The 18,374-nt window shown below is 42.3% G+C and overlaps 1 protein-coding gene across 1 annotated transcript; it reads right to left on the bottom strand.

The window, feature by feature from the left end:
• Window positions 1-633: 633 nt before the first annotated feature.
• Window positions 634-16,287, bottom strand: spc24 (SPC24 component of NDC80 kinetochore complex). The gene is made up of 6 exons (XM_060855216.1): window positions 16,196-16,287; window positions 14,080-14,244; window positions 13,172-13,317; window positions 8,044-8,147; window positions 4,726-4,802; window positions 634-3,001 (listed from the first exon to the last, which is right to left on the bottom strand). The coding sequence occupies exons 2-6, from the start codon at window positions 14,240-14,242 to the stop codon at window positions 2,895-2,897; spliced, it is 597 nt and encodes a 198-aa protein (XP_060711199.1). The 5' UTR covers window positions 14,243-14,244; window positions 16,196-16,287; the 3' UTR covers window positions 634-2,894.
• Between the last annotated feature and the right edge of the window lie 2,087 nt (window positions 16,288-18,374).

An 18,374-nucleotide genomic window follows, 5' to 3' on the forward strand; every position in this document is an offset into this window, starting at 1 on the left:
CTGCCTTCAGTATGAGGTCAGTCTCAGGACATAACTCTTAGTGGAGAATCTTTGCTAAATGAAACTGGTATTTATATCCTGAATTGTAATATTTCATGAAAAAATGGCTAAATATAAGTTAATTGTGTCTGTACAATTTAATTTGCCTTATGTATACACATTTGACCAGTTCGTTTCCTCCAGAAGTCTTATCATTTACTACATTTCCAAGTTTTCCATCATCTGCAATCTTTGAAATTATGTTCCATATAATCAAGTCCAAGTCACTACTATCAAGAAAAATAATGGTCCTAGAACCAAACCCTAAAGCCACTATATACTTCTCCCTAAACTGAAAAGCAACAATTCATTATTACTTTGTTTGTAGTCCATTAACAAGTTTTGTGTCTCTCCTTTTGTTCCTATAACTTTAACTTTGATAATAAATGTAATTGATCAAATATTTATTTACTGGAAGTCTACATATGCAACAAATTGCACTGCCCCAGCAACTCTACTGTAAAGAAAGTGTTATAACACAAGTTAACCTTCTCAGATTTAACTAAAGAACATTGTTTTAAATTGCATTTCAAAGAACTATTGAATAGAAATGCAATTGAAATTCTATCAAAAATACGTAAATTTTTAATACACTTTGGAATACTGCTGCCATGTAATTTTACATCTCTCCCACTTTATTAAATAGTAATGTAGCGTTTTCTGTGTAACACTGTAGTCAGGGTTAAATATTAATGTGCTATCAGAGGATGGGAGATTGGAGTACTTTAATTGTGACAATATATGCCTATTGCATAGTCGTGGCAAGTAACAGAAATGTGGGTGAGAGAATTAAACCTGTATACAATTCGATTATAATAGTTGCTGTGTGGAAATGTTTACTTCACTGTTTAAGACCCTTGTGTTTTTAAAGCTTTAACTGTTATCTGCCTCCCATTACACTCCAGTTATAACTTTTTCATACCTGCCTCATGAGTCTCTCTTTTTTGCCAGCTTCTATTTGAGCAATTGCCTGGCCTCTCAAGAAATATGTTTGCATTTACTGGTTTTCAATTCTTGGAACAAAACATGCAGGCTAAGCTGAATTCAGTAGGTACAGCAGCTGGAGGTACATGGACTGTATTTTGTCATGGGCTGAAAGATTACTACTGACTGATGTAGTTATGACTCAAGCACTTGCAGTTAGCAGTATAGTCCCATTTTAGACAACTTCATGTAATGGTTATACCTGCTTTCCTTTGTATAGCTAAATATTTTAGATTAGATTGGAATGGATAGGTTTTCTTAGCAATTTGCAGCTGTTCCTGTTATGAAATAATCAAGTTAGTTTATGTACCAATCTAGCTGATGGTTGAACAGATTGTGACATTCTAATAGATTAGATTCCCTACAATGTGGGAACAGGCCCTTCGACCCAACCAGTCCACACCGACCCTCCGAAGAACAACCCACCCAGACCCATTTCCCTCTGACCTAACAGTATGGGCAATTTAGCATGGCCAATTCACCTGACCTGCACATCTTTGGACTGTGGGAGGAAACCCACGCAGACATGGGGAGAATGTGCAAACTCCACACAGACAGTCACCCAAGGCTGGAGTCGAACCTGGGACCCTGGTGCTGTGAGGCAGCAGTGCTAACCACTGAGCCACCGTGCCAAATAGGAAGTTATTACCTTATTCTCCTCTATGAGGAGAAACTTCTTCACCCAGAGAGTGGTGGCTGTGTGGAATGCTCTGCCCCAGAGGACAGTGGAGGCCCAGTCTCTGGATTCATTTAAGAAAGGGTTGGTTAGAGCTCTCAAAGAGAGTGGAATCAAGGGTTATGGAGATAAGGCAGGGAGCGGATAATGATTAGGAATGATCAGCCATGATCATATTGAATGGCGGTGCAGGCTCAAAGGGCTGAATGGCCTACTCCTGCACCTATTGTCTATTTAATAATGACTGTTATTGATATAATTGCAGTAAAATTTAAGGGGCAGCATCTCAATCACAGGTGAAAAGTTTGCACCTTGGTAGAACACACCAATTCCAGTCTTCTTTGCTGATGCAAGGTTCCAACTGTTCAACAAACATTGGTTGCCTACAGTTGTCAAATTGAAGTCCAGAGAAGCAAAAGATTATTCCCACAATTATTAAGGGAACAAACCACTTTATTAGAACTGAAAAATATAACTGAGGTAAGCATAGAAACCAGCTTAGGAAAAGGGGGATACAGTTGCAACTATCACACCCTGAGAGACAAGTAGCAGAGCCTCAATATGAGCCATGGCTGCTTATAGTTCTGAAATCAGACATGCACACTTCTAGTGTACTGCATCCAGTATTTTTTAATTTGCTGCACACAATTTTCAGGAAGCCAGCCAATCAGTTTTTAAAAGGAGTAAAACCTAATATGATCATTTGATGTTTACTAATCTACAACATTACTAAAGAACAGATAATATTTATCCAAAACAAATCAAGAATGAGATTCAAGTGCGCAGTAGACTGGACTCATGAATCAATGCTAGTCAAAACAAATGGACCAATCATTTAAATGTTTTTGTAAAAGTTCACATAAACATAGACTTATTTTGCAAAAAAAATATAATTTTACAGTATTCTATGATATGGAGTGGTGGCACACAGGTTTATGTTGCAAGTTCTCAAAAGGTACGAATTTCCAGTTTCAGCAATATCATTACAAAAAGCACTGCACATGTTGCCACATGCAAGTCACTCGGGGGATTAGTCTATATTTTGTCAAACACCGCACACTCATGAGTCCACCAGTAAGACTTCCAAAATTACATTTTTCTAGATTGAAGCCATTACTTCAAAAATGTTAGATGTATAAAAACAGCAATTCAAAATGAACAGTTCACCTGTCTCCATACTTGCTCAGAGAACAATTTACCAATCCGTGCTCAACAGGTTCCACAGATAATCACAGATGAAACTCTCAGAGTGCTTGGTAGAGTCTATATTAATGGGATGTGCTATATCTGTCCCAAAATGAACTGACATAAATAGTTAAGGAAACCAGTGCAAACAAAACAATCTCAACAAATAACAGACCATTCTCTTCTACTTGGACAGAGTTTAATAAAAGGTGGTTTGTGGGTTAAACACAACATCGCTTGATGCATTCTGTTTATTACAATCCATCTCAATTTCTACTACCTCCAACTAAACAGATAATTTTAAATGCCTTGGCTCAATCTAACTACATGATTTTCAGCATTTTCACTTTTAATAACAGATCAAATTGTTTTTGTGACACTGGTGATTCTTTTCCCATCATTATGAACTACTGCTTTTCACTGATGTGACACTACTCACTTCTTTCAAATAGTCTCATATCAATCTTGTATTTCCACTAAGACTGAAGTAGTTAAATTCAATTAATCATCCATGATTGGAAATAAAGTAGCAAAGGTTTCAGCAGACAAGACAGCCGGTTTGTCAGAATTATTTTACATTTTTATTCCTTTGCTGGCATTTTTGCATTCAATTTAAAGTAAATTCCCACATTTCCTCCACAAAAAGAGAAACCAGGAAATTATAGACCTGTTTATTTAGCATTTGTTACAGGGAAGCTACTGGAATCTATAATTAAGGACAAAGCAACCAAGCACTAGTCTGAGTTGACCAAACGGACAAACAATGGTCTTTAATAAGCAGGTATTAAAATGAATTGAGAGAGAGTGTAACCAAAGCAGTGGACAGAATACAAGTCACATGCACTTCCAGAAGTCATTTGCTAAGTCTCCAGGAAAGAGAATGTTAGTTAAAATTAACATTACGGATTAGAGGCAAATTACTGACATGATGAACAGATTGGTCAGACAGAAGGTAGTAGAGATAAAGAACATGTACTCAAAAATAAAGGAAGTGTCTAAAGGTGTCCCACAGGGATCTGGACTGTGATTTCAACTATTTACTATACTAACAGAGAACCAGTAATTCTCATTTGCCAATGCGGAAAATTGGTGGCATAGTAAGTAATGCAAACAGATGTTTTAAAATAATGTTGAGATAATAGATTAACCAAAAGTGGCACTGCATCTTAGTCACTTAAAACACCTGTCTAGTAAACGGGGCATCATGAGTTCAAAGTCCAGCAGTGCCTTTGCACTACCATAGCCTTCCAGTTAGAGCTCTGTTGAGATGCAGAGATAGTGATCCTACTCCTGAACCAAGAGACCCGAGTTCAAGCCCCACCTGCTCCAAAGGTGCATAACTGATTAGAAAAATAAACGTTACTACTAATGAAGGAACCTAAGAATTGACAACCTTAACACTCAGGAGCGAGATAAAGAAACAAATTATGGGAGAAATATCTAAAAACAGATGTTACTTAACAATTTTAAATCAGACAATTTTTTTTAAGATAAGCATATTAGGGTATTAGGGAGCTGAGGCAGGTGGACAGAGACAGTCAACATGTGAAAAGGAGCCAGGGAACTGACTTAAGACTGACCATTCAAACCATGTTTCTATAACTCAGCTAACTCCAAGAAACTCTCTCACTTTTGTGCCAAATGCTTTTCCGTCACAGCATTTTACTTTATTGAATTCAAGATTCCTTACACATCATACTTTCAGAGGCTTTATAAAATGAGATTCAACAGTCTTTACATTCCTGAAAAGCATGATAATATTAGCTGATTCATCTATCTCTAGTACTAAAGATATTTGCGTTTTCTCTGCTTTAATTTCAAAGTCAAAAATCAAAGGATACCACCTTTCACAAGAGATGGATCGCTGTCATAGTCCCAAATGATCTTCGTGACCTTATGGAAAATGTGAGCCAAGTACCTGCATGAAATCATATTTGAATAGAACCAATTTACACAAGTCATGACATGATGCTAATTGACAAAACAATTTAAATGAGAGCAACTCAGTTGAGGAATGAGGCAGTATACTTTATAACATGTTATATCTTGATTTGATTTGTTATTGTCACAGGTACCATGATACAGTGAAGAGTACTGCTTTCCATACTAACCAAACAAATCATGACTTACATAAGTATGTCAGGGAAATAGACCAGAATACAGAATATAGTGTTACAGCTACAGAGCAGGTGCAGAGAAAGATCAAACCTATGAGAGGTCAGTCATAAGTTTGATAACAATGGGGAAGAAACTGTTCGCAAATATGTTGATACATGTTTTTCAACTTTTGCATCTGCTGTCCAATGGAAAGGGAGTGAAAGAGTATAACTGAGGAGGGAGGACCCTGATTTTGTTGGCTGCTTTTGTAGACTGAGTCAGTGGAGGAAGGCTGGTTTTCATGATGAACTAGGCTGCGTTCACAACTCTTTGTAATTTCTTGCAGTCTTGGGCAGAGCAGTTGTCAAACCAAGCTGTGATGCTTCCAGATTGGATGCACCATCTTCTATGGTGCATCCATAAAAACTGGTAGGAGTTATTGTGAACATGCCAAATTTCCTTAGCCCTCTAAAGGAAGTAGAGGCTTTGGTACACTTTTTTTTGACGTAGTGTCAATGTGGATGGACCAGGTTAGATTAGATTAGATTACTTACAGTGTGGAAACAGGCCCTTCGGCCCAACAAGTCCACACCGACCCGCCGAAGCGCAACTCACCTATACCCTTACATTTACCCCTTACCTAACACTACGGGCAATTTAGCATGGCCAATTCACCTGACCCGCACATCTTTGGACTGTGGGGGAAAACCAGAGCACCCGGAGGAAACCCACGCAGACACGGGGAGAACGTGCAAACTCCACACAGTCAGTCGCCTGAGTCGGGAAATGAACCCGGGTCTCAGGCGCTGTGAGGCAGCAGTGCTAACCACTGTGCCACCGTGCCGCCCCGGTTAGATTGTTGGCAATATTTACTCCTAGGAACTTGAAGCTTGTGACTACCTCTACCTCAGTGCCACTGATTCAAACAGAGATGTGTTCTCCGCTCCACTTCCTGAAGAATACCAACTCCTTCATTTTTGCTGACATTGAAGGAGAGATTGTTGCCTTTACACCATGCCACGAAGCTATCTATCTGCTTCCTGCACTCAGTCTCATCATTTGAGATCCTGAAAGTTTTGCGTTATAAGGAGAGGCTAGATAGGCTGGGACTTTTTCCCCTGGAGCGTCAGAGGTTGAGGGGGTGACCTTATAGATGTTTATAAAATCTGAGGGACACAGATAAGGTGAACAGAAAAGGACTTTTCCGTTGGGTAGGGGAGTTCAAAACTAAAAGAAATTTTTTTTAAGGTGAGAGACGACAAATTTAAAAAGGATTTGAGGGGTAACTTTTTCAAACAGAGGGTGGTTCACATATGGAATGGTTTGCCAGACGAAGCAATAGATGCAGGTACAATAACAACATTTAAGACATTTGGACAGGTACATGAATAGTAAAAGATTTACAGGGATATGGGCTAAACGCAGGCACGTGGATCTAGCTTAGTTTGGGAAACTTGGCCGGTATGGACAAATTGGATTGAAGGGTCAGTTTCCATGCTGTACGACTGTGACCCACTACAGTGGTATCGTCAGCAAATTTGTAAATGGAGTTAGAGCTGAATCTGACCACACAGTCATAAGCATATAAGGAGTATCGTAAGGGGCTGAGTATACATTCTTGCGGGGCACTGACTTAATGGATTATTGTGAAGGTAGTGTTGTCACCTAACCTTACCAATTGGGGCCAGCAGGTCAGGGAGTCAATAATCCAGTTGCAAAGGGTGGGGGTGGGGGGGTGGGGTGGAGCACAGTCCTAGGTCTCAAGAGTTTGGAGAAGACTTTTGTTGGAGCTATGGTGCTGGAGGGGAAGCTAGTCAATAAATAGGAGTCTGACGTAAATTTCCTTGTTATCCAGATGTTCCAGGGTGAGTGTAGGGCCAGGGAGATGGCATCTGCCAAGAACTTATTGTGACAAGAGGCGAATTGAAATGGATCAAGGCAATCTGGGAGGCTGGAGGTGATGTGTACCATTATTAACCTCGCAAAGCACTTCATAATGATGGATGTCAGAACCAGTGGGCGGTAATCATTAAGGCACATCACCTTAATTTTTCTTTGGTACTGGGACAACAGTGGTCTTCTTGAAGCAAGTGGGAACCTTACATAGTAAGGAGGGGTTAAAGACATCTGCAATTACTCTCGTCAGCTAGTTCTAGGATCGGAGTGCACTCAATCCAGGCTAGTCGCTTTCTCACAGAGGAATAGGAGAAAATGTATTATCTCATAACAGCAAGGTTAGCAAAATAGGCTTTTCTCCTGGATCGGTTTTGTTTTCCAAGCATCAGATGTACCGTTGTTCCCTGGACCAACATTTATTGCCCATGCCCAATTTCCGCTTGGACTCACTGGCTTGCCAAAGCCATTTCAGAGGCCAGTTAACCCCATTGCTGTGGGTCTGGAATTACATGCAGACCAGATTAGGCAAGGACAACAAATTTCTTTCCCTTACAAGACATTAGTGAGCCTAACAGGTTTTTACAACAATCAACAATAGGTACATGGTTGCATTAGACTAATTTTTCTTTTTAAAAAATATCAGACTTTCATTAATTTAAATTTCACATGTGCCATGGTGGGACTTGAACCCATGTCTCTAGAGCGCTAGTCTGAGTCTCTGAATTGCTAGTCCAGTGATAATGCCAGTACAGTATCATCTCCTCACACTAGCAAATAATTCTACATTTCTGCCATCAGTTTCTATGACCCACAATCATAGTGAATGATTTAAGAGCAAGTAGCTTTTTACCTTATCAGCTGCACAGAAGTCATAGACTCAGATGTACAGTACGGAAATAGACACTTAGGTCCAACTCATCCATGGTCACCAGATATCCTCACCTAATCTAGTCTCATTTGGCTCGTATCCTTCTAAACCCTTCATATTCATATACCCATCCAGATGTCTTAAATGTTGGAGGATAATTTTTCCAAATTGCGATGGAGCGAATTCATCTATGCCAAGAAATATCCTGAGAATTCAAGCATTTGATTTTCTACGTACAGATTCAGTGTAACAAAACATGACTATTTTAAATAAACTTATGCATTACTTCAAAACTTACTTGGTAGAAGGAATAATTACTGTTGTGTCTTCAGCTACCTCTTCTTCTATTTTGGTTATTTCTTTTTCAGTCCTTTCAAGCTCCTCCAGATCTTGCTGTAACATTGTGACTTTTGTTTGTTAAGAAAAGGAGTAGTATATAATTGGTTATTATAACAATGCACATGTACAAAATGTTCCACAAAGGTGAAGGTAAAATTGAGACAATGGATTCACATGATGCTTCAAGCAACATCAAAATCTGTAAAGCACTTGAGAATTACATTTATATTACAATGACTTAAATAGGCACAAATTACTCAGAGCAGCAATATGCAACAAACTGATTTTGAATGATAGCTTATCAGAACAATGACACACCACTAACATATTCAATGCAAATACCAAAATGTTTTGAGCAACAACCTGTAGTGGATAATATTTACTTCCATGTCCAAGTGAAGTTACTCCATTCTGCAACAAACATTTTAAACGTTAATCTCCAGCAACGAGTTTAATAAAGCAAAGTTGTTTATAGCACAGTGCTTGAGGATTGCTGAAAAAAGCCGGGTATGCTGCTGAAGCTTTTTGTCTTGCACTCATGGACAATTTCAAGTAGACCAAATGTCAAAGAAAACACAATTTATACTGAAAGAGACAAGTGTGCTGATGGATTCGTCGAAGCTTTATCACAGAACACACCAGGTAACAGGTATCTCCCATGTTTTTGTCTAATTTAAGAAGGTGTAATAAGAATGCTTGTGATGCAGCAGTAGTATCATTATCTCTGACCCAGGAGGCCTGGGTTCAAGTTCCACCTGCTCCAGAGGTATGCAATAACATAACTAAGCAGGTTGACCTGGAAACCATCTAAAAAGATGCAACAGGACTCTTGTGATGCAGTAATAATGTCTTTACCTCTGAACTAGGAGGCCCATATTCAATCCTATCTGCTTCAGTGGTCTCTTTATTACATTGTTGAACAGGTTAATTAAAAACAACTAATCTTATAAAGAGGCGTTATTTCCTGCCAACATCATTTTGATTTAGCTGATTTGGTAGTGGGAAAAGTTGTGTGAAATAGCATTCTGAAAATACAAAAGGTTTGAAAAAAAAAGGTGGTGCATTGGTAGTATTCCTACCTATGAGCCAGGCAGCCTGGGTTCAAGTCCCAATAATCTGGAAGTGTCTAATATCTCTGAAGACTTACTACCTAATTGGTTGTTTCTCAGCCCAACAGTCTTAATTTTCTTGTGATGCATATGAAAGTGTCCCTGCCTCTGAGCCGAGGAGTCCAGGTTCAAGTCCCACTTGCTCCAGAGGTGTGTAAAAATAACTCTGAACAGGTTAATTACATAAGATTTTTAAAAATAAGCAAATCCTCCGCATGTTCTATTTGCAGAGAATGGATTCAGCATATATAATGGTTCTGTTCGCCGAGCTGGAAGTTTTTGTTGCAAACGTTTCGTCCCCTGGCTAGGAGACATCTTCAGTGCTCTGGAGCCTCCTGTGAAGCGCTTCTTTGATGTTTCTTCCGGTATTTATAGTGGTCTGTCCTTGCCGCTTCCGGGTGTCAGTTTCAGCTATCCGCTGTAGTGGTTGGTATATTGGGTCCAGGTCGATGTGTTTGTTGATGGAGTTTGTGGATGAATGCCATGCCTCTAGGAATTCCCTGGCTGTTCTCTGTCCGGCTTGCCCTATGGTAATAGTGTTTTCCCAGTCGAATTCATGTTGCTTGTTGTCTGAGTGTGTGACTACTAGGGATAGCTGGTCGTGTCGTTTCGTGGCTAGTTGATGTTCATGTATGCGGATTGTTAGCTGTCTTCCTAGAAGACAGCTAACAATCCGCATACATGAACATCAACTAGCCACGAAACGACACGACCAGCTATCCCTAGTAGCCACACACTCAGACAACAAGCAACATGAATTCGACTGGGAAAACACTATTACCATAGGGCAAGCCGGACAGAGAACAGCCAGGGAATTCCTAGAGGCATGGCATTCATCCACAAACTCCATCAACAAACACATCGACCTGGACCCAATATACCAACCACTACAGCGGATAGCTGAAACTGACACCCGGAAGCGGCAAGGACAGACCACTATAAATACAGGAAGAAACATCAAAGAAGCGCTTCGCAGGAGGCTCCAGAGCACTGAAGATGTCTCCTAGCCAGGGGACGAAATGTTTGCAACAAAAACTTCCAGCTCGGCGAACAGAACCACAACAACGAGCACCCGAGCTACAAATCTTCGCACAAATCTTGAGCATATATAATTTCTAGCAAGCCCTCTGATAACTCTAAATTATCTTAAGGCAACATAAGAAAGTGAGGGTCAGTGTGTGACCCTGGGAATGTTAGTGTGAAGGTCAGTGTGTGACCCTGAAAGTATTCAGAGAATGGGGGTCGGTGTGAGACCCTGGGAATGTCAGTGTGAAGGTCAGTGTGTGACCCTGGGAGTGGTTAGAGAGTGAGGGTCAGTATGTGACCCTGGGAGTGGTCAGAGAGTAAGGGTCAGTCACTGACCTGGGAATGGTCAGAGTGTGAGGGTCAGTCACTGACCCTGAACACTGAGCAGAATGAATACCAGTCACTTACCCTGGCATTGTCACTGAATGGTGACTGGTTACTAAATTGGAGCCAGTTACTCATTTGATTATTCAATTGCTTGACTCCAATTGTTCATCTTCAATAAGTGTAAGATTTTCCGAACACTTCTGACTCTCTCCAAGCTTCCACCAACTTCCATTTACTTGTCATTAGATGCTTGGTATAGATTCAACCTCCTCTGGCAAACTGTCCGTTTCCAATTCATCTCCTTCCATGACCACACCATCATAATCTCTGTAATCTCGGCCAAGCCTACATCTCTCATAAGACCTCAGTATTCCTTCATTTCTGGCTCCCTCGCATCCTCAATTTTCATCACAAGCTCAAATAGTTTGATTAAAAACATCTATAAGTACAGGGATATTGCTCAATATACTTAAAGGGTTCTTTGGTTAATTTCAAAGGCATTTTCTAACTGAAAAGAACAACTCTTCTTATTCACTAGCAAAGCCAATCTAATCCATTGTCTGCTGTGACAAAATGCAAATGTGAATACAAGTATGAAAATTTACTGCTGTTTTTATTAGTGCTAGGGACTTTAGGGGATAAATTAAAGATTAAAAGGATGACACAGAGCTTTTAGAGTTTTGGGGGAGTCATGGACCAGGAAAGGTATGTTTAAGATCAAATATGAGTTTCTGACTGACAGAAGTATTTTTACATCAAGGGTTTTGAGACTGTGGAAAATACTACCAGAAATTAAAACAGAGATCATTTTGAATTTACAAATAGGTTGAAGGATGGGCAAGTTATAAACTCATTATCTGACGTTTTTTCTATACGATGGAAAATTCTAACATCTTAAACTTTAAGTGAAATAAAAATATTGTGTTTGGAGTACGATTCATTTTGAAGATTTACGCTAACACTGGAACTGGCTGTTTCCATTCCTCTGGATGTGACGTAATTCTTTTCTCGAACTGATCTTCGTCGGTGTCTCAGTGGTTCACACTGCTGCCTCACAGCGCCAGGAACCCGGGTTTCATCCCAGCCTCGGGTGACTGTCTGTGCGGAGTTTGCATATTCTCCCCATGTCTGCGTGGGTTTCCACCGGATGCTCTGGATTCCCCCCATATTCCAAAGATGTGCAGGTTAGGTGAATTAGCCATGTTAAAATTGCTTATAGTGTTCAGGAATGCATAGGTTAGGTGCATTGGTCAAGAGTAAATAAAGGGTAGGGTAATGGGTTTGGCTGGGTTACTCTTCGGAGGGTTGGTGTGGACTAGTTGGGCTGAAGGACCTGTTTCCATACTGTAGGGATTCTATGATTTCTAAAAACCTTCAAACCATAGACATTTTTAAAAAATGTTGAGATAATATTAACCACATGCTTAGATTTACAATAATATAAGCAGCCAAATTGCACTTTCCATATGTGTATACAATTAATTAATTCAAATGAAGCAGGCACAAAGCTGTGCAATAAAAAAATTATCTATCTTTGTATCACAATTGTTTCCAAAAAATATATTGCACGTGGTGTAAGACATATCCTCAAACTCAATATCACTATAACTGTACACTTTTTGGTTGAATCACATAACGTGCCAACTATCAATTCCCATTTCAACAATGAAAATTGTAGAACATTGTTAGAACAAGGACATTGGTTAGGCTACTGTTGGAATATTGCATACAATTCTGGTCTCTTTCCTATCAGAAAGATGTTGTGAAACTTGAAAGGTTCAGAAAAGCTTTACAAGGATGTTGCCAGAGTTGGAGGATTTGAGCTACAGGGAGAGGTTGAATAGGCTAGGACTGTTTTCCCTGGAATGTCAGAGGCGGAGGTGTGACCTTATAGAGGTTTACAAAATCATGAGGGGGATGGAAAGGATAAAAAGACAAAGTCTTTTCACTGGGATGTGGGAGTCCAGAACTAGAGGACATAGGTTTAGGGTGAGAGAGAAAGATATAAAAAAAATTTAAGGGGCCGCTTTTTCACACAGAGGGTGGTACGCGTATGGAATGAGCTACCAGAGGAAGTGGTAGAGGCTGGTACAATTGCAACATTACTGCGGCACGGTGGCTAGCACTGCTGCCTCACAGCGCCAGGGACCTGGGTTCAATTCCCGCCTCAGGTGACTGACTGTGTGGAGTTTGCACGTTCTCCCCGTGTCTGCGTGGGTTTCCTCCGGGTGCTCCGGTTTCCTCCCACAGTCCAAAGATGTGCGGGTCAGGTGAATTGGCCATGCTAAATTGTCCGTAGTGTCAGGTAAGGGGTATATGTAGGGGTATGAGTGGGTTGTCGCTTCGGCGGGTCGGTGTGGACTTGTTGGGCCGAAGGGCCTGTTTCCACACTGTAAGTAATCTAAATCTAATTTAAGAGGCATTTGAATAGCAAGGTTTGGAGGGATATGGGCCAGGTGTTGGCAGTGGGACTAGATTGGGTTGGGATATCTGGTCGGCATGGACGTGTTGGACTGAAGGGTCTGTTTTCATGCTGTACATCTCTATGACTCTATGAATCACTTGCAAAGCCCATTCCTCTCTAATCTAAGTAGCATTTAAAATAAATTTCAGTAGCAAAGGATATTTTAATTCTGCTTCTTTCTGAATGTACTGCTGTTGACTATTTTTCCACTGTTCCTGAATCTTCTGCACCTCCAGAAAGCTTTTCTGCTGTTCTTCTCCAATCTCTATAACTTTCAGTGCCACCTTCTCCCGTGTCTGTTGTATTTCTGAAATCAACATCATGTAATTCTCAAAGATCCTGTATTAGACACAGATGTTTTCAAAAGCTTGTGATTTCTAGCCATTAACATTTTCAAGCAACAGGGAGTTGATTCAAAACTAATTTTAAAGTAGCACAAATCATTCACTGCAAACCCATTAGGTTACTTCGAAATAAAATTGAATTTGAAACAATCAGCAAAGGTAGACACACTATGCAGTATACGTTTGCTCAGCAATAAAGATTCGATTAATGTCTTTTTTTTAATTGACCTGTACTCAGGATTTCATTTTCAAGGTACGATTATGAATTCTGCACAAGATGGTTTGACTTCACAGAACCGTTAGTGTAGTTTCTCGTTCAGACACCACAGATTGTCGGTGTGCTACCCTCACAGTATCTCTAGTGCTGGAATAATGGTAAAATACTGCGGACGCTGGAAATCTGAACTAAAAGCAGGAAATGCTGGAGAAGCTCAGCACACTAGGCAGCATAAGGAGAGAGAGAAGTAGTTTCTGTGTCAAGTCCAAAACTATTATTTGAAACATGCTAGTCTCCAGAGTCACTTTGCACTCAAAACAATAATTGATTTTCTCTCCAGATGCTGCCAGACTTGTTGAATTTCCTCAGATTATTATGTTTTTATCTTGACTATAATTGCCATTCATATCATCACAGCAATGTCAGTTTGCAATGTCTGTTTAAATCATCTATGCCAATTTTACAAATGTATGCTCATTCACCCAATTTCTGAATTGTCACATCTTACCTGTAAGCAGTTGCTTCACTGATCTTTCAAATTCCAGGTACCTATTCAAAGTTTTTGCTTTATTCATCATGGCTTTCTGCAACAGCACTTCCCCATGAGAGCCTGAGAGGATAATCGACATTTCTCCAGCTAACGCTTTAAATTCTTGCATCTGGGCCTCCATCTCTATAAGCGGTAAGAAAAACAGAAAATGTACACTTTAATTTCTTGTTCCATCATTCAATGAAAAGATGTGCAGTCACTCAGATATCAAGTGTTACAATCCGAGGGAATAAGAGAGGAGATAATTTAAGTTAATGACCGATTTTTGAAGGGGATGCTCAAGTTTTCTATCTCACTCTTGTCCGAATTCACTTGTTCCCACCATTTTTGTTTTTCCTCTCTTCTGTACAGGGGTTTATCTCTCACATTGAATATTCCTCATTCTTTCTCTCTGTCTCAGTTGTTTTTATCTCTCCTCCCTGAGCTTTTTCTCATTTCACTTTTTCTCTCCTCTCCAGGTGCTGTAATTTCTCCTCTTTGCGCTCTTCTTCTGGTGTTTTTCTCTCTAACACTCCTCTCCAAGTGTTTTTATCTCTCTCCCCACGCCAGGTATTTTAATTTCTGTCTCTCTCACGACTCCGGGTATTTTTATCTCTGTCTCGCTCTCCATTCCGGGTGTTTTTATCTCTATCTCTATCTCTCTCTCCTCTGAGTGTCATTATCTTTGTCTCTCTCTCTCTCATCTCCAGGTATTTTTATCTCTCTCTCTCCCTTCGCCGAGTGTTTTTATCTCCCTCTCTCTCTCCTCTCCAGGTGTTTTTTTTATCTCTCTCCCCCCTGTCCGGGTGTTTTTACCTCTCTCTCTCTTTCCCCTCCGGGTATTTTTATTTCTCTCTCTCCACTCCGGGTGTTTTATCTCACACTCTCCTCTCTGGGTGTTTTTATTTCTCTCTCTCTCCCCTCTCTCCGGGTGTTTTTATCTCCCTGTCCCCTCTCTCCGGGTGTTTTTATCTCCCTGTCCCCTCTCTCCGGGTGTTTTTATCTCCCTGTCCCCTCTCTCCGGGTGTTTTTATCTCCCTGTCCCCCCTCTCCGGGTGTTTTTATCTCCCTGTCCCCCCTCTCCGGATGTTTTTATCTCCCTGTCCCCTCTCTCCGGATGTTTTTATCTCCCTGTCCCCCCTCTCCGGATGTTTTTATCTCCCTGTCCCCCCTCTCCGGATGTTTTTATCTCCCTGTCCCCCCTCTCCGGGTGTTTTTATCTCCCTGTCCCCCCTCTCCGGGTGTTTTTATTTCTCTCTCTCTCCCCTCTCTCCGGGTGTTTTTATCTCCCTGTCCCCTCTCTCCGGGTGTTTTTATCTCCCTGTCCCCTCTCTCCGGATGTTTTTATCTCCCTGTCCCCCCTCTCCGGATGTTTTTATCTCCCTGTCCCCCCTCTCCGGATGTTTTTATCTCCCTGTCCCCCCTCTCCGGGTGTTTTTATCTCCCTGTCCCCTCTCTCCGGGTGTTTTTATCTCTCTGTCCCCTCTCTCCGGGTGTTTTTATCTCTCTGTCCCCTCTCTCCGGGTGTTTTTATCTCCCTGTCCCCCCTCTCCGGGTGTTTTTATCTCCCTGTCCCCTCTCTCCGGGTGTTTTTATCTCACACTCTCCTCTCTGGGTGTTTTTATTTCTCTCTCTCTCCCCTCTCTCCGGGTGTTTTTATCTCCCTGTCCCCTCTCTCCGGGTGTTTTTATCTCTCTGTCCCCTCTCTCCGGGTGTTTTTATCTCCCTGTCCCCCCTCTCCGGGTGTTTTTATCTCCCTGTCCCCTCTCTCCGGGTGTTTTTATCTCCCTGTCCCCCCTCTCCGGGTGTTTTTATCTCCCTGTCCCCCCCTCTCCGGATGTTTTTATCTCCCTGTCCCCCCTCTCCGGGTGTTTTTATCTCCCTGTCCCCTCTCTCCGGGTGTTTTTATCTCTCTCTCCCCCCTCTCCGGATGTTTTTATCTCTCTCTCCCCTCTCTCCGGGTGTTTTTATCTCCCTGTCCCCCCTCTCCGGGTGTTTTTATCTCCCTGTCCCCCCTCTCCGGGTGTTTTTATCTCTCTGTCCCCCCTCTCCGGGTGTTTTTATCTCTCTGTCCCCTCTCTCCGGGTGTTTTTACCGGGTGTTGTGAATTTTCTCTCTCGGTTTTCCCGCCTTCCCGCTCTCGGTTTATTCGAAGTTTCCGCTCGAGCCTAACGTCTCCCCAAAGGACCCTGCTGAGCTGACCGACGGAACCGCCCTTTCACAACTGAAGTCAATTTTGTTCGTTTCAACTCCATTAATCTTTGCAATGGTATTTTCATATTGAAATCATATTGGTTTATTCATGTTTTATGTCTGAAAATTAAAACCTCTCCTGCTCCAGGGACCTGATTCTGCTGGCATATAAACTGGACACCTATAAAACCAACAACAGGTTGCATTTAACTGTCGCCTTCAATGTACTGAAACGATCCCAGGCGGTCTCTAGGTGTATAAAGCAGGCAAAATTTATCAAATAGTAGGTTAGATGTATCTTATGATTCTTTACCCTTTGGAAGTTTCAGGATTGGGAGATTTTACTTTAAATGAAATGTATCTTGAGGGGACTTGACAGGTTGATTTCTGAGCCTGGACTACACCTCCTCCCACCCTGCCCCCTGTAAAAACGCCATCCCATATTCCCAATTCCTTCGTCTAAACGCCGCATCTGCTCCCAGGAGGACCAATTCCAACACCGCACAGCCCAGATGGCCTCCTTCTTCAAGGACCGCAGATTCCCCCCAGACGTGATCGACGATGTCCTCCACCGCATCTCCTCCACTTCCCGCTCCTCCGCCCTTGAGCCCCGCTCCTCCAACCGCCACCAAGACAGAACCCCACTGGTTCTCACCTACCACCCCACCAACCTGCGCATACAACGTATCATCCGCCGCCATTTCCGCCACCTCCAAACGGACCCCACCACCAAGGATATATTTCCCTCCCCTCCCCTATCAGCGTTCCGCAAGGACCACTCCCTTCGTGACTCCCTTGTCAGATCCACACCCCCCACCAACCCAACCTCCACCCCCGGCACCTTCCCCTGCAACCGCAGGAAATGTAAAACATGCGCCCACACCTCCACACTCACTTCCCTCCAAGGCCCCAAGGGATCCTTCCATATCCGCCACAAGTTCACCTGTACCTCCACACACATCATCTATTGCATCCGCTGCACCCGATGTGGCCTCCTCTATATTGGAGAGAACACCTCCGGGCCACCCGAACCAACCAACCCAATCACCCCGTGGCTCAACACTTTAACTCCCCCTCCCACTCCACCGAGGACATGCAGGTCCTTGGACTCCTCCACCGGCAGAACACAATTACACGACGGCTGGAGGAGGAGCGCCTCATCTTCCGCCTGGGAACCCTCCAACCACAAGGTATGAATTCAGATTTCTCCAGCTTCCTCATTTCCCCTCCCCCCACCTTGTCTCAGTCGGTTCCCTCAACTCAGCACCGCCCTCCTAACCTGCAATCCTCTTCCTGACCTCTCCGCCCCCACCCCACTCCGGCCTATCACCCTCACCTTGACCTCCTTCCACCTATCCCACCTCCATCGCACCTCCCCCTAGTCCCTCCTCCCTACCTTTTATCTTAGCCTGCTTGGCTCTCTCTCTCTTATTCCTGATGAAGGGCTTATGCTCGAAACGTCGAATTCTCTATTCCTGAGATGCTGCCTGGCCTGCTGTGCTTTGACCAGCAACACATTTGCAGCTGATTTCTGAGAGGGTGTTTCAGGAAAGGCTAAAACTAGGGGACACCGTATAAGAATAAGAATAATCTTTTAAAATGGAGATTAGGAAAGCCATTTTTTCTCAGTGGCTATTGTAGATGGGAAATTAAAGATGAGAATCCTTCTGGATTAGCCATGATCTTAATTAATGGTAGAAGAGGCTTGAAGGGTTAAGCGGCTTACTCTTACTCCTAATTTGTATATTACTGTGATGAGTTCTAAGTACTGAGCAAATTTTCAGATCTGGGTCAGAATGCCCATCAAATCAATAATCCATGAGGCAGCAGCATCTCAGAAACCAGTCCACCAACCCCTCTCAGAAATAGTTGCTGTATTCTAGTAAGTGAACACATTTTGGACATCCTAAAGCCTGCTGACAGCTGGTGGACAGAGTGTTGGTGGGCTGGTCAGGGAGGTAGGGTGACAGTTTGGTGGTGGGATGGAGTGCCAGGTCAGTAAGCAGAGGTCAGGTGTGTGTGCAGGTACAGGTGCAAGGAAGGTGAGGGTTTAGATTGTCAGGAGGATGGGGATTGCAAAG

Source organism: Hemiscyllium ocellatum, chromosome 45 (assembly GCF_020745735.1).
Source record: "Hemiscyllium ocellatum isolate sHemOce1 chromosome 45, sHemOce1.pat.X.cur, whole genome shotgun sequence".
NCBI classification, from domain to species: Eukaryota; Metazoa; Chordata; class Chondrichthyes; order Orectolobiformes; family Hemiscylliidae; genus Hemiscyllium; species Hemiscyllium ocellatum.

Excerpts from the sequence above, each read along its gene's own strand:
- spc24 (XM_060855216.1), bottom strand. The coding sequence starts at position 14,242 with ATGGAGGCCCAGATGCAAGAATTTAAAGCGTTAGCTGGAGAAATGTCG. Across the intron at positions 4,803-8,043 it reads GTAATTATTCCTTCTACCAA|GTACTTGGCTCACATTTTCC; the intron begins GTAAGTTTTGAA and ends GATTTCATGCAG. Across the intron at positions 3,002-4,725 it reads TCCATCTCTTGTGAAAGGTG|TTCATTTTGGGACAGATATA; the intron begins GTATCCTTTGAT and ends TATTTATGTCAG.